Source organism: Mastomys coucha, unplaced genomic scaffold, assembly GCF_008632895.1.
Source record: "Mastomys coucha isolate ucsf_1 unplaced genomic scaffold, UCSF_Mcou_1 pScaffold10, whole genome shotgun sequence".
NCBI lineage: Eukaryota > Metazoa > Chordata > Mammalia > Rodentia > Muridae > Mastomys > Mastomys coucha.
In genome coordinates, this window is record NW_022196892.1 from 2001106 (window position 1) to 2017300 (window position 16195).

General features: G+C 39.2%; 1 protein-coding gene across 15 annotated transcripts in view; it reads right to left on the reverse strand.

Moving 5' to 3' along the window:
• The window catches only part of Fhit (fragile histidine triad diadenosine triphosphatase), a 1878988-nt gene that overhangs the window by 175486 nt on the left and 1687307 nt on the right, over positions 1 to 16195 (reverse strand). For 11 of the 15 annotated variants that reach the window (XM_031344749.1, XM_031344785.1, XM_031344784.1 and 8 more), the window contains one exon: positions 9273 to 9319. The exons of the other annotated variants lie outside the window; for them this stretch is intronic. In XM_031344749.1, the coding sequence (XP_031200609.1) occupies positions 9273 to 9319 (47 nt within the window). The remainder of the gene's footprint in view (positions 1 to 9272; positions 9320 to 16195) is intronic. 15 annotated transcript variants of the gene reach the window in all.

Genomic DNA, 16195 nt, shown 5'->3' on the forward strand with positions numbered 1-16195 from the left:
CACACACACACACACACACATGCACAAAGACAGAGAAGGGTTAGATACATGGCTCAGTTGGGTAAGAGTGATTGCTGTGCAAACTTGATGTCCTGAGTTTGAATCCATGCCCAGAATTGATGTAAAACTCTAGATATAGTCACATACATACTGGTAAGCCCAAGACTGTTGAGAAGTAGAGTTGAGACAAGAGGGTCATTGGAGTTTGCTGGCTGCCAGTATAGCACCATGTTAAGTGAGAAATCCTGTCTCAAGGCAGTAAGGTGGAGATTGACAGAGCATAACAGAGTTCCTCTTATGGCCTCTGTCCATAAGCTCATCTGTCCCCATACATACATTATAAAACACACACAAACACATAAAATATATACACACACAAAGCACATGCTCATACACAAAGCTCACACATGTCCTTCCCCACACAAAGCACACACACATACATGAAACACACATATAGACACATACACATCACACATATACAAACATAAAACACAAACACAGGAAGCAGAGGGAAATAAGTTGCATTTTATATGTTTTAATTTGTAAAAACAGCCTTGTGATTAATCTGTAGCAAAGGTGTTTTCCCAAATAGAGAACTAGAGGAATCCCCCCTGGTGAAGGGCCAGGATTTCCTTCAGCAATATGGCAACATCGCAGGTCTGCTGATTTCAATTAAAGTAAGGGTGCTCTGTTCGTGTGACTAAATGGCAACCGAGGAAGCAGATCAAGGCTAGTGCTATTGATTAAAGTTCAAAGGAACCTGAAAAGTTCCTGAGGAGACGTATTTCAAGTGTTTTACCCCTTCCCTAGAGGTTCACTGGGTATTAGCTCAGGTGTCTACAGCAGCCCCATGTTTGGCCTCAGAAAAACTCACAGCTTAATATTTCAGGGTGAAGAAATGGGTCTTGATGAGAAAATAGTTTCCAGCTAAAATATCATCCCAGATCACAAGTAATATTAAGCAGTAGACTTAATGGTTAAAATAGTGAAATGACCAGTTGTCAGCAGCTGGAGAGGAAGCTTACCAAAGGACTACGAAAGTGGCTTCTGAAGTCACAATGCAATATGAATCCCAACCATGCTTCTTATCAGCCTGGTGAGATATTTAGGTTCAGGTCTCTGAATATGAAATGCTAAAAAAAAAATCAAAATGCATTCATATTTTTTATCATAAGAATTACATAAACATATAGAGAAACTCTGACAATGTCCAGCAGGTAGTTTTTACTTAATAACATTCATCTTAATGCTAAATAATAGATGAAACAAGAGTTCATTATATTAAGAAAAATCAGCCAGACTCAAAAAGATAACTATGCATTTTCTCTGTAGACTTAAAATTTGTAGTAGGTATAAGAGCTAGGTAAGAGAAAATAGACTAGAAGGATCAGGAACAAAGGGTACGACTGGAAAAATAGGACCACAGCAAATGACAGACCTGTATAATAATATCACAATATAGTCTATTACTTTATATAATTAATATTGTATGATAACAAGTCAACCTTAGTCTTATTACCTATGGTCAGTCATTACTGCTTATTGGTAACACAGAATGGAGTGCTGGCTGAGGCTTTGACTGTCTGACTGCCTGCTTTAGAATTCAATCTTTATTTGATTCCTAGAGCAGAGATAAGCACCACACTTTAAGGTCAAGGTGGCAGTGGAGAGCAACACAAGCCATCTTGTACAGTTCATGTGTGCAGAATATATGAATTTATGAATTTAACAAAGCTAACCTCTAGATCATATGATATTTGAATGACTCAGAATTTTAGGACACTGAAAAAATAATCCAAATTGATACATTTTAAATGAAAACAATCAAACTACCTTCTCTGGCTTTCCCAGACTGCTTAAAACATCTAATCCCACACTTAGCTCCCCTCAGCCACACTGAAGGATCAGTAGGAGGCTACTTCAGTACCAGGTGGTTTTGTGGCAAAGGTGGAAGCTGGCTATCTTAGTAGCAGGCAACTACTTTAGAACCATGCACATGATAACAACAGACTTGGAGATTCTGAGAGTCACTGTCTTCAGGCATCAGAGGTTGGAATTCTTAGTCATCAGATGATACGGGGAGATCCTTTGTGCTGTCAAAAATGGGTGCAAGGTACATCTGACATTGAATGGATAGATGACTGGGATGGTAATGAACATTATCATATGCTTTCTCTCTTCCCCTCTCCCACTCAAAATTCCTTAAAATCTTCAGTTCTGAAATACCACCAGAACCAAACTCAGAAAGCCCTGTGGTAAACAGAGTACACATTCATTCTGATCTTTTACCCTACTGTCCTGAAGTTAGGTACTGCTGTGTCCCCAATGCGTGACATGTCCATACTTTACCAGGGCTTAGTGAGTAATTACGCTTGTGAGTAATCAGGCTACCACAGAAACAATGGCACTGTCTTCATTTCTCTACATGGAAAAGCAAGCAGATCTTTGATGTCTAAGTCACAAAGGAAAACAAAAAGATTAGAGATCATTGAACATAACGTTGACTGTTCAGTCCCCAGCCCATTAGAGACTACTAATAAAGCTGTCCTTCTTCCAGCCTGTCGTTCCTACATGGTGACTGGTGTTACAGTTGCCTAAGCAGTATTAGTTCTCTTATCAAAACAGCTATGGTCTGGGGATGTAGTTTACTTGACAGAGTGGTTACCTAGAATATACGAGACTGTGTACTTGATCTTCAGTTCCACAAAAATCGGACAAAATGGCACATGCTTATAATCCTAGAACTCAGGAGATGGAGACAAGAGGATCAGGACCTTTGGTTACCTAGTGAGTACCAGGTCAACCTGGGCTCCATGAGATGCTTTATGGAGCCTGTGTCAAAACAAATAAATGTAGTCTATTTAGAATCCATTGGCTTCTCTCATGCTTAAAGCTATAGGCGGGCACACTCAAGCCACTGGCCTCATCTGTGATAGGTCACATCTTACTTTATTCTTAATGTCTAACTGCCATTCTCTATACAATAATCTTAGCACTATTTAAAAGGTAAGAAGCAGATCAGTCAATGTCTATCTTCAAACTCTTCCAGATCCCTCAGTGTGCCCTCAAATGCCCCATAAAGCCTGGCACTGCCAATGACCCAACATTGAGCACACTCACTGTCTCCCTGCATAACAAGATGGCTCTGCTTCTTTCTCACTCTAAAAATTCTGCCCTAGCCTGGGAATGATGTTCCTCTACAACCTTACATGGTTACTAATTTCTCATCACTCAGGAACCAGTTGAAAGTGAACTTACCCAAGAGACAAGTATTGGATCGTCAAGTTTCCGAGCCATATGTGACAGATATGTCACTTTTTAACTGCCTTTGGACTTTGGGGTACAGTCTGAGAACTTATTGTCAGTAAACTGTACAACCTTCTCACCAGAACATTAGCTCTGTGATAGCAGAGAGCCAATTTTCTGCTGTTCTCCAGACATAGTGCTGGGCCCAAGAGAGGTCAAAGTGTATCTACTGGATTCCTAGGATTAAAGGACTGGTTTGTAAATGAACTGTTAAGTGGAAGCACCTCAAAAGGAACTAATGTGAATTGGCACTTGCTAAATAGTTTCTTAGAATTTCCAAAGTCATTCCCAAATTACATGCTTTGTTTAAAACATCATCAGTTTAACAGGAGACTTAGCACCAGGACAATAGAGAAGTTGACATTCCTCAACCAGCAGCTGTAACACAGAAACTCAATTCACATGATAAACTTCGTTCTTCTTAAGTCCTGTATTAAAGTTCATCCTGTCTTTTGAAATCTTATATAAGAGACAGTGAAATAATGAAAGAACAATAAAATGCTGTTAATGGTGCTCAGTATATAACCAAAAGAGGAATTTTGTATTTTTCCAAATATGGTTAGACTTTCATGATATGAAAATTAGTTTTAGTCTGTTTTCTTTCATAATTATGTTACTGTTAAAAATTACTTGACTCTCTAATGTCAAGTACTATATATATATATATATATATATATATATATATATATATAATGTATGTATAATGAGAGTATACTATCTCACAGTTTGTGGAAACCAAGATGATATCAAAGTATATATAACATTACATTTTTGGCGATTATGGCATGCTTCTGAATGCAAGTCAGCCATGTAGAAAAAAACAGACATAAGCTGAGGATGGCAGGGAATCCAGTGGATGGTGTCACACAGAACAAGGTAGAACCAAGAGATCAGGTTTTGCCCTACTCTAAGTTTTACTGTGTTGTATCAAATAGTGTTTGCTTAGGCTGTTGCTTGCTTTGGGAGACAACATCTAAGTAGCTTTTGACTCCATTTTGAAGGAAAAGGATGACTATCACTCTGGGTAAACCAGAAATTGCACTGTTTGTCAGATCCAACATAAACTGATCTATGACTCACTCCTGGGAATGGAGAGGAAGCCATTCTATATGTTAATTAGGTTGAACTGAGACTATAGGCATACATAGGTATATTAAAATCTTATCAGGGAAACAAGACCCATGAACCTACCAGACATGCCAGACCCAAGGAAAAGGTAGAGCTCCCCCAATTGGATCCCATATAGTGCTGGACCCTAACATGGCCTTACATAAACTTATCATGTGATAACTGTGCTTGCACCATGGATGGATAAGTAGAGGACTCCATGACTATCCCTGGAGCTGAAGTGCAACTTTGTCACGTACTCCTTGATGGGCAGGACTACTCAACTGCCTGTATCTGGTCTACCTGTTTGCCTGAATCCAAACCCACTATTTTCTGTACTAGGACCCATGTTCAGTCCTTAACCTTGCAGATGGAGTGGCTTTATTCCAAGTTCCTCTGATCTGGTAAGTCTCATTCATATTCCTGCTCATCCATGGCAGGATGAAGAGATACAGCTGGCATCTGTTCATCATGGATACTTTCAGGGCATGTGGGTCTACCGTATTTGATCAAGATCTTGAGGGTATGGCTCTTTATCACTTATCTCTAATTTTTGTTCAGTGCTGAACACATGAACTTATTTGACAAATATTTGATGGCTGTTCAAGTGAATAGTGAAGCTGTCTTTAGTTGAGAGCAAATATAAGTCCAAATTTCTTAGAAAGTGCTTCCCCAGGGAAAGTTCACAGCATTGGAACAAGATGTTGCAAACGAGACATGCTGGATTTTAGATCCACTATTATTTTGCATCAAAAAATTGAGGGAAGGGTGTTTCTTTTTGTTTCTGACTTAGTGGAAATAAATGTTCTATTTGATTTTGTTTCCAATAACCTAAGTTGAAAGGTTTTTTTTACAGTGTCAAAATTTGACTTTCAGCCTTCCTGGAAATAGTGATGAGATCTGGTGATTGGAATCCCATTCTGGGGCCTGCAACCCCTAGCCAGAAGGGAGAACACAATTGCCTTTCTTAGATAACAAGCACATACCACAGAGGCTTGTGCTCATCTCTCTTCTCAGCTCTTGTCAATTGCTGACAGCCTTTGTCTTTCTTTTGCAGCCATTTCACCTTACAACCCACACAGAGAAAGAAGAGCACAGAAGTTCAAGTTCATACCCTGATCCCTCCTCATTCATGACAACACAATGACAGCAGTAACATGAAAGCAACCACAGTGACAATAAGAATGGCTGCCACAGTATAATGAGAATTACATGCTAGGTGTGTCCCACAAGGCAATTAATAGCTATTGTCATATGGGATCTTCTATAACCAGAAAAATATTCTAGGCTCATTTAATTAACATTGAGACCAAGATGGTGAGAGGCATCTCTGAGTCTTCATTCTCATCCCTTCATTAGAAAGCCATGACTATCTCCTCGCCCAGCTTTGTTTCTGTTGGCCTGCATCTTGACTCCAAGAATAATCTAAAGTGTGACCCCAGTCAACTGGAAAACCCTTTGATATTTTGTTCCTCTACTAAAAATGAATGTTAGAAATAAGAAGCAGATTTATCTACAGTAGAATATGTGGGTGTGAGAGATGGTGTGGATGGGAGACTGAACTATTCACACAGTTTCCCAAAAGGAAGGCATCTCTTCTGAGAAGGCAGAGGTATCTGAGAAGACTGCAATAGTTGGAATAAAGTGGGAAAAATGTTTATTTAATTATTCAAAGAAAATAATAGACCTGGACAGTGGTAGCACACGCCTTTAGTCCCAGGACGTGGGAGGCAAAGGCAGGCTGATTACTTAGTTCGAGGCCAGCCTGGTCTACAGAGTGAGTTCCAGGACAGCCAGGGCTACACAGAGAAACCCTGTCTCGAAAAAAACAAAAGAAAAAAAAAAGAAGAGAAAATAATGGGCTTGTGGCTTCTGTTAGCCCCCAGCTTTGAGTATCAAGGAGCCTTACTTTGGGAGAGAATTCCTCAGTATAAGTAATAATGTATCTTTGCAGTTGCTATGGCTTTATAACAGATGTGATGGAAAAGATACAGGTAACTGGAGAGTTAAAGAATCAGACATTTTGACACCACCGTATTTCCTGCCAGGCCAGGGATTGGAAAACACTTCCTATAAAGGTCCACATAGAAGGAGCTGAAGAAATGGCTTACCCAGTAAAGTGCTTGCCTTGCGAACATGAAGAGCTGCATTCAGTCCCAAGAACATGAGAAAAAAACAGCTGCGTATGGTATGTGTTTTCAATCCTAGCATCAGGCAGTGGGAGACAGACAGAACCCTGTTGCTTGCTGTTCAGTTAGCCTTCCCTACTCATTCAAACCACTTCTGGCCTCTAACAATATGTGCCTACATATACATACAGATACACACACATACAATTAGTTAGTATTTGGGGCTTTCAGGGTCCAAGTATAAACAACTGATCATGGTTATTTCCCAGCAAAATTTTACTAACATCCCAGCATGTTCAGGGGTCCCTGTGCTAGGTATCATGGAGGCAAAGCATGGCCTTTCTATAAAATTTGTAGGTAGAAAATGGTACAGTCTCTGGACAGGATTTTGCCTTGGGACTTCCAAACTTGCTTGCTCTTCCTCTCTGTGAGATGTGTAAGCATCTTATGTCTGATTCACCAACATAAAACTAAGAAGTTGTAAAGAAAGAAACTTCTAGTACCAAAGCCCTTCTACCAGGCAGCTCTGTACAGAAGGCAAAACTTGAAGAATATTTCTCTGGATATTCCAGAGGGGTATTGAGCGGGTGGAGGAACACAAATGCAGAAGAAACCTCTTCCAATTCTACAGCACAGGCACAAAAATCTAACTGAAACAATGAACACAGGATATGAATAGACATTTCTCCCAAAGAATCCATACAATTGAACAAAAATCATGGACAAATACCCAACATGATTAGCTACCAGGATGGAAAATCGAATCAAAACCACAGGGAGTTCACACTCCATAGACCTTGGGATGAGCAAAGTTGAGAAAATTAGAACAGGCTTCTTCATGAAGATTCAAGGAGATAGGAACAATGGTTAGAAATGTAAATCAGAGGGACTGTGTTAGAAATAACATTGACTCAATCTTCTGGAATTAAACATTACTACATTCCTAGTAATTTATTGAAGAAGAAGGAAAATATCTGCCCATAAAATACTTATAAATGAAAAGAGCTATTCTTGGATTATTATTAAGAAGTGAAATATGGAAACAACCCAAATTTCCATTCAACAAGAAACAGACCTACATTCAGTCCTATGGGAGAGTATTTTTTGACAACAAATGGAGTGGTTTCTGCATAGTAGGAAAAAAAAAAGTTAAAAAACAAAAAAGAGAACTCCTGAATAAAAGAAATATTTGTAAATGTCTATAATTATATTTAAAATATCTTGAAGCTTATATAATTAAATAGCAAATGATATTAGTCTAAATTTCAAAGATGGTAAAGGTGTTATACAAAAAACTTTTTTCAGCATCAAAGCCGAACAGTAAAGTCTTCTGCATTTTGGGTATACGTTCTATCATTGAGCTACATCACCAGACATTCTTTTCAAAGAAGCAATTCAAGTAGCCAAGAGGCTTATGATAAAATGCTCAATGTCATTAATCATCAGGGAAGTGCAAATAAAAAACATAGGCTATCACTTCATACTTGTCAGGCCAAGTATGACAGTCAGGAGAACAAGAAGAACACTTGTCGATTGCTGATGGGAATGTAAATTAGTGTGAGTATCATGAAAAAGCACTGTGTAGGAGTTGGCAGAAATTTAAAACGATGACCACTATACAACTCAGCAATCCGAATTCTGGGTATGTATACAAGAAAAATAAGATTATCTCCAAGAGATATGAAGAACCCCATGCTTACTAAAGCATAATTCCAAGATGAAAAGGGAAAGTGTCCACCTAAAGACAAATGGATGGAGAAAATATGTATGTATGTGTGTATGTGTATATGTATACATGGTACACACAAATATAATTTGGGCTTAAAATAGAAGGGAAATTCGTAATGATAACAACGTATGTTAACTTAGAGGGCATTAAAAATAGAAAGATAGACGACAAATGTGTACCACCTCACTCACAGGTCATGGTGATTTGAATAGGTTTGGTCCCCATAGACTCATGTGTTTGAATACTTGTCCCACAGGGAGTGGCATTATTAGGAGGTATGGCCTTATTAGAGTGGCTGTGGCCTTCTTGTGTCACTGTACAGGCAGGCTTTGAGGTCTCCTATGCTCAAGCTCTACCCAGTGTAAGATTGTCTTCTCCTTGCTGCCTTTGAATCAAGATATAGAACTCTCAGCTCAATCTCTAGCACCAGATTGGCCTGTATGGCCATGCTTCCTGCAATGGCAATAATAGAATAAATCTGTAACCCTCCTGGTTTGAGGCCTAACTCTCATAACCACACCTCCCTGCCCACCTCCTGCTATTTGCCACACCTCGTTCCTGGTTCTAGTTACATCGGAAGTCCCACCTCTGCAGAGACAAAAAGAAGTCGCTGATTGGGCTGGCATGCTGACGAACTTGTGGGAGGGATTTACCTCACCTATTCTATCTGTTGGCTTGTTACAAACAGGGCATTAAAATGGAAGATGGTTGAGCGTTCACAAGTCCCATCTAATTTTTTAACCGTCCACATGGACAGGTATACCTTTGGCCACCCTGTATTCTCTCAAACTATCTCTTACTGTTGCTTTTCTTTCTAACTCCATTTCCCAGAATAACCCTCTCTCTTACGTTACTGCTGGGAGGTAACATAAATCTTTAAACTGTAAGCCAGCTCTAATTAAATGTTGTAATTTTTAAGAATTGGCTTTGTTATGGTGTCTCTCCACAGCAAAGGAAACCCTAACTAAGGCATAAGTGGAATCTAAAAAGGTTCAACTCACAGAAACAAAGAGTGGACCAGCAGTTCCCCAGATCTTGGAGTGAAGATCTGTTGGTAAGGTATAAAAACTCAGTTACAGGGTGACTAAATTCTGACCATCTAGTACCCATCATGGTGATCACAGTCAATAATTTATTATATATTTGAATTTTCTTAAGAGAGTGGATCTTAATTGTTTTTTCTATAAGAAAACTAGTAATCACCTGTGATGATGTGCTAGATATATTAACTTGATTTTGGTAATTATTTTACAATGTATACATCCCATGTCATCATACTGTATAGCATACACACAAAATCATTCCGGAGCAAAATTGGAACAGAAGTACTTGTACATAGTAAAGATTGTCATACATGAAAATTTGAAACTTTAGACTAATAAAATCTTAGTGGATCACATGATATCACTAAACTATAGAGTTAAATAAAAGAGCTGCATAGCATTAGAATGATATTTCAGTAAAGTTGTATTAAAAAGGGAAGATTCCATTTAGTGGCTGACACAAAGATGCAGCTAAAAAACAATGACAATAATTATTTTTAGTCTAGCCAAGGTCAAACATAAATGTGACTCTTTTATTATTCAGGTGCACTGAGCCTTTCTGCTCCCTTGTTCTGAGAATCAAAATGTTAACACATGTGGGAAGGCCTAGGAAACAGGGAGTCATCAGGGAGTTCTTCAGAAATATGGACAGAGTGAGGACAGGGTGAAAACAGAGGCAGCATTTTCAGAATTACCATAAACATCAATCTGAGAGAACAGAATGAGTTGGTTTGCTGGTGGGCACTTCCATTAAACAAATGGTGCCTAAATGCCACTCTTAAGTCAAGAAAGGGCAAGATGACATTTAAAAGGCTCCTGGAAGCCTAGTCCAGATGCTGGAGCTTTCCTAGCTCTACAATGGAGGGCTTTGCACTTAAGCAAACTAACCAATCAAAGTGTGTGGCAGAAATTCAGAGAACTGAAGGCAGAATGCAGGGCTGGGTGCTAATGACCGCCAGTGACAACCACAAGAACGGCAAGGAAATGGGGACAATGAAGCCTGTCTTCCTGCTTCCCATGTGAACGTACAGCCCCATGCACAACCAACACCATAAAATAGTGGTTAAAAACAGGGTAGATTTACTATGAAGTTCTAGGTAGAGAATTAGCACTTACCATGAAAAGCCATGCCTTAAAATTAAGAAAAAAAAAAAAAACTCGAAGAAAAGGGAAAATCTCAGGAAGGTACTTGCTTTGCTGCATTTTAGAACTGCATCAGAATCTTCAATCTCAAACTCCTGGGATAGGTTGGGTAAATATAAAGATTTCACAAAATCATGGGATTTTCTCTTTAATTAAGAGAAGATGTGAGCCATGGTGGTACATGCCTCTAATCCCACCACTTGGGAGGTAGAAGCAATAAGGATTTCTGTGACTTTGAGGCCAGCCTATTCTACAGAGTGAGTTCCAGGATAGCCTGGGCTACACAGAGAGACAGTGGCTAGATAAACACACACACACACCCAGCAAACAAATCCCATATAAAACAACAACCAAAATGACATAAAACAACAACAAAAATACAAAGAACAAAACAAATAAAACTGAAGAACAGACTAAGGACAGTATCTTAGAACTTTGTAAAAAATCCCAGATAGCTACATATGAGGATTTCTGACTAGATAAAAATAGGAATTACATGTAGTCTGGCAATAAAAGCTAATATAATCTGGTATGTCACTTAACTTTTAACTTTTAACATAACATAATCTAGAATTGCCAGGGTAGACAGCCTAAATTAATGAATTGTCTAGATCAGGTCAGCCTGGGGATATATCTATGAGGCATTATCTTTATTTTTAATTACTAAGGCAAGGAACAGCCCACCGTGAGCAGCATCATTCCCTTTTAAGGGTGATCATGAACTATATAAAAGAGGAAAAAGCTAACTGAAAGCAAGCAGATAAGTAAGAATATGTTATTCTCTTTTTTTTTCTTGACTGTGGGTAGGACTAGCTGCTTGAGTTCCTGCCCTGACTTTCCCAAATTGATGGAATAAATGTCAGAGCATTTTATCACAGTAACAGAAGTAAAACTAGGTACTTGGTACCTTACCTTTACTTAATCTTACAAGTTACTTGGTAACTTAGAAAGCCAGTGATAGGGGCTGGTGAGATGGCTCAGCGGGTAAGAGCACTGACTGCTCTTCTGAAGGTCCTGAGTTTGGATCCCAGCAACCACATGGTGGCTCACAACCACCCGTAATGAGATCTGATGCCCTCTTCTGGTGCATCTGAAGACAGCTACAGTGAATTACTATGCCGGAGCCAGTGGGGCCGGCAGAGGTCCTGAGTTCAATTTCCAGCAGCCACACACATGATAGCTCACGGCCTTCTGTACAGCTACAGTGTACTCATACACATAAAATAAATAAAAATAAATCTTAAAAAAAAGGCCAGTGATAAAATTCAAGAATTCTAAGTTTGTATCATTCAGGAGCAGTACCTTTGAATACCTGATCACATAATTTGTATGACTGGGTTAAACTAAGCAATGCCTGACATATCTTTTACATGTATGTTCTATATAGTTTCAACTTTAGGTAAATATGAATATCAACAGGTTTAAATCTACAAAAACTTATTTTTAGTAATTCTAGGTTCAGCTATATCTATGAGTTTTTAATTTTTCTACTTCAAATTATCTGGTAGATATTACAAAGGCACAGTTTGGGTCCTTTTTTACTTAATTATTATGGAAAGCACATTAGAGGATAGGAAATGCAATAGGTTAATTTCCTTTACTAATAGAAATACTATAAAGATAAATTTTCACTACTTAAGAGATTATCTAGCAACTCAAAAGATTCACAAGTAAGATTAAAGAAAATTATTTTGTATACTTGGATATTTTATAATAATCAAACATTAGAAATGAAACTCATTGTTTTTCTCCTCTCTGTCTTTATGTCTCAGCTACCCCTCCTCTCTGTCTCTGTCTCTCTGTCTCTCTGTCTCTCCCTGTCTCTCTTTTCTCTCTCTCTCTCTCTCTCTCTCTCTCTCTCTCTCCCCCTCCCTCCCTCTCTCTCTCTCTCTCCCTCCCTGTCTCTCTCTCTCTCTCTCTCTCTCTCTCTCTCTCTCTCTCTCTCACACACACACACACACACACACACACATACACACAAACCTGAAAGGCACAAATAATCATTTATTCCAGTGGCTAGTTTTCTGAAAGCTGCTGTGTAACTCTAAGAGTAGACCCTCAGTTAAAAGGTGAGAGATTTGGGCATCAGCTGTGTTTAATTGCTGGAGCCCTGAAGAACAGTGCCATTCAAAGCCTTTGAGGAATTTCCTTTGAGAAATTTGAGAAGTCTCCCCTCCCTCACTGTGTATCCTGACAGTGCATATATGACATTTACTCTGAGAATAAATTAGCACAATGCTTTTGAATTCAGAGACCTGGAGCTTAGAAGGAAATGCTGAACCAAAGGCCATGAATGGCATTCCTTGATTTTAGATGTGTGTGAATGTGTATAATCTTTCTGAACAAAGCCAGTCTTAGTGACTATATCAGTTACTTTTCCATTGATAAAACACCACCATCAAGGCAAATTAAATAAGAAAGGGATTATGGTTCCACTGAGGTTGAGGGCATGACAGGGAGACATGGGCCTAAGGCAGTAGTGGAGAGCTCCCAACTCGTATGTCAAGCATGAAGCAGAGGGCATGATCTAGAAATGGCAAGAGTCTTTAAACTAAAAGCTTACTTCCAGTAGCAAACCTTCTCTAATAAGACCATGCACAATTCCGAGGCCTCCCTAAACAGCGCCAATATCTGGAGACCAAACATTCAAATTCTTGAGATGAGGATATTTCCCATTAAAACCAGCACAGTAAGCTTTTGAACTCCCAGCTCATTCTCTCCACTGTTTAGGGGTTTCTGCAAGTCGAACTTAAACAATTCTGAAATAAAGTGCAAAATTTAACCTATCTTTGTAAGTATGTTTTAAAAAACACATAACTAGTTTGGTGAAGGGTTTTCAAAGGAGTCTGTAACTAAAAACGCATCAAGAATCACAGCATGTAGGACCAGTCAAAATTGAAGATACTGAAGTTTATTTGGCGGGTGTGCTTGAATTGTCTTTGCTGGGAGTCTTCCTAGAAATGCAGGGGCTGGGTTATGTCTTAATTTCCTTCACGATTTCCTTGATATTTTCATATCCAATTGATTATTCTCTTAATGTTTCCACAAAAAAAATACAATTCCAAAAATACTCTAATCAGTCTTAGCACCATCTTTGCTCCTTTGGAAACAAACTATAGTTGTCGTGTTGACAACTGTAAATAGCAATCAGGATGATATTTAATTTTAAGTTTGTGCCAACTAATTTAGTGGAAATGGCTGTGTTTTGAAATGGTAGGGCGCTCACACTCCATCTGGTGTGTTTTCCTTTTATCTTCCACTCTCAGTGAATTTTAAAAGTCAACTGCAATGTAAATATCCTTTCTGCTATGCTAATGTGGCCTCCTCTTGGAAATCAAAGGGAAGGAGTCCTTAGGGCAAGTGGTTCTTTCCCTTTTGAACTATTTAGTGTCATAGAATCACTAGGAATCAGAGCTGAAAGCAGGCTTTGAGGTGACCAAGATGAATCCATCCCAGCTGGAACATAGGGAAGCTGAGCTGGAGACAAAATGAACGACCCATAATCTTATCAGATACAGAGCCAGGATTTTAGTCTCTATGGGAGGATTACTAATCGGCCATTTTATTCACTAGACTCTAGAAGCCTTTATCAACAGGCACTATACTGGGTATCGTAGTGGCCTCTACTTTCCAATATAGCATTGTCGTTGCTACTCGTTCTTCCCTCGTGTGCATCAGGATAATATTTCAGAGTAATAACAGGTGTGCCATGTCCTCCCTACCTCTCCTGCGTCTAAAGGTAACCCACTGCCTACTATGGAAGAGTCCTACTGTACAGCACTAAGTCACCATCCAAATGCAAGAGAAACTGGCCCAAAATGCCAGTGTAGGTCCTATAGTTTGATGGCTATACTCATTGTTTTTATTTGCTGCTACAGCAAATTTGAAGGAGAATTATTGCAGTAAATCTCCAATCCAAATAAGCCCAGGGTATGTAAACACAACTCAATTAATATGAATACATACTGTGTACCTAGATTGGGCAGATCTACCACTATACTACCATCTTCCCCATCTATGAGACCCCTTAGAACTTGTGGTTTCTCCAGACCAGGTTTTTTTTTGCTTTCCTTCTACCTCCTCCTCTGTCCTTCTCTCTCTCTCTCCTTTTCTCCCAAAACCTTCAGATCCTCCTTCCCCTCTTTCTCATGTCAAATTGTATCATCTGCAAGGTATTGATCTGTCTACATATTCCTTGGATTTTCTAGTAGTAAATCTATTTCTGGCTTTCTGCTTGTTTGGCATTCCTTTTCATTTGGTTAGTGTTTCTATCTCTCAACATTATCAGAATCATCACCACCAGCAACATTATTATTGGACTTTTCTACTTTCTAAAGGGTTTCTTGGATTGGGACACACTTCCCATATTCAAAATCAGTAGGCAGTCACTCTGGGGTAATGTAGAGACTATAACATAGATAAAAATATTTTTAAGCTTAGAGGGTGATAGAGAAGTTTCTATTACTGTTTTGGAAGGGTATAGAGACAGCTCTAAGTATGAAAGTATATGTGGATGGTCTGTCACTGACAGCAATGGTGGGGTTTTCAGAGTGGCATGGGGCATTTACCAAATTACTTTTGAGGTAAATGCCAGATATGCCATTGGTGTACAGAGCTGCCTACTAAGGTTGTTTTGGGAATTACTATTCCCACTGATATCTAAATTAAGGCTTGATATTCTAGCTTTAAGGTTTCACTCTCTTCTAGAGGGCCTTGAAAAAGATGTTGTCGGGAAATGCAAAACAAAATAACCCTGAGATTCCACCAGTCAGATTGGCTAGGATAAAAAACTCAGGTGACAGCAGATGCTGGAGAGGTTGTGGAGAAAGAGGAAAACTCCTCCATTGCTGTTGGGATTGCAAGCTGGTACAACCACTCTAGAAATCAGTTTGGCGGTTCCTCTGGAAATTGGACATACTTCTACTGGAGAACCCAGCTATACCACTCCTGGGCATATACCCAGAAGATGCTCCAACATGTAATAAGGACACATGCTCTACCATGTTCATAGCAGCCTTATTTATAATAGCCAGAAACTAGAAACAACCCAGCTGTCCCTCAACAGAGGAATGGATACAGAAATTGTGGTACATCTACACAATGGAGTACTGCTCAGCTATAAAAACCAACGAATTTATGAAATTCTTAGGGAAATGGATGGATCTGGAGAATATCATCCTGAATGAGGTAACCCAATCACAAAAGAACACACATGGTATGCACTCTCTGATAAGTGATTATTAGCCCAGAAGTTTGGAATATAGGAAGAACAACCCACAAACCACAAGAAACTAAAGAAGGAAGACCAAAATGTGGACATTTCATTCCTTCTCTCTTTTTTTTTCATTCCTTCTTAAAAGAGGGAACAAAATACCCACAGAAGGAGTTGCAGAGACTAACTATGGAGCAGAGACTGAAGGAAGGACAATCTAGCCTGATATAGCTGTCTCCTGAGAGGCTCTGACAGTACCTGACTAATACAGAAGTAGAGGCTCACAGCCATCCATTGAACTGAGTACAGGGTTCCCAATAAAGGAGTTAGAGAAAGGACCAAAGAGCTGAATGGTTTGCAGCCCCTTAGCACAAACAACAATATGAACAAACTAGTACCCTCAGAGCTCCCAGGGACTAAACCACAAACCAAGGAGTACACATGGTGGGACTGATTGCTTTGGCAGCATGTGTATAGTAGAGGATTGCAAAGTCAATCATCAATGGGAGGAGAGGCTCTTGGCCCT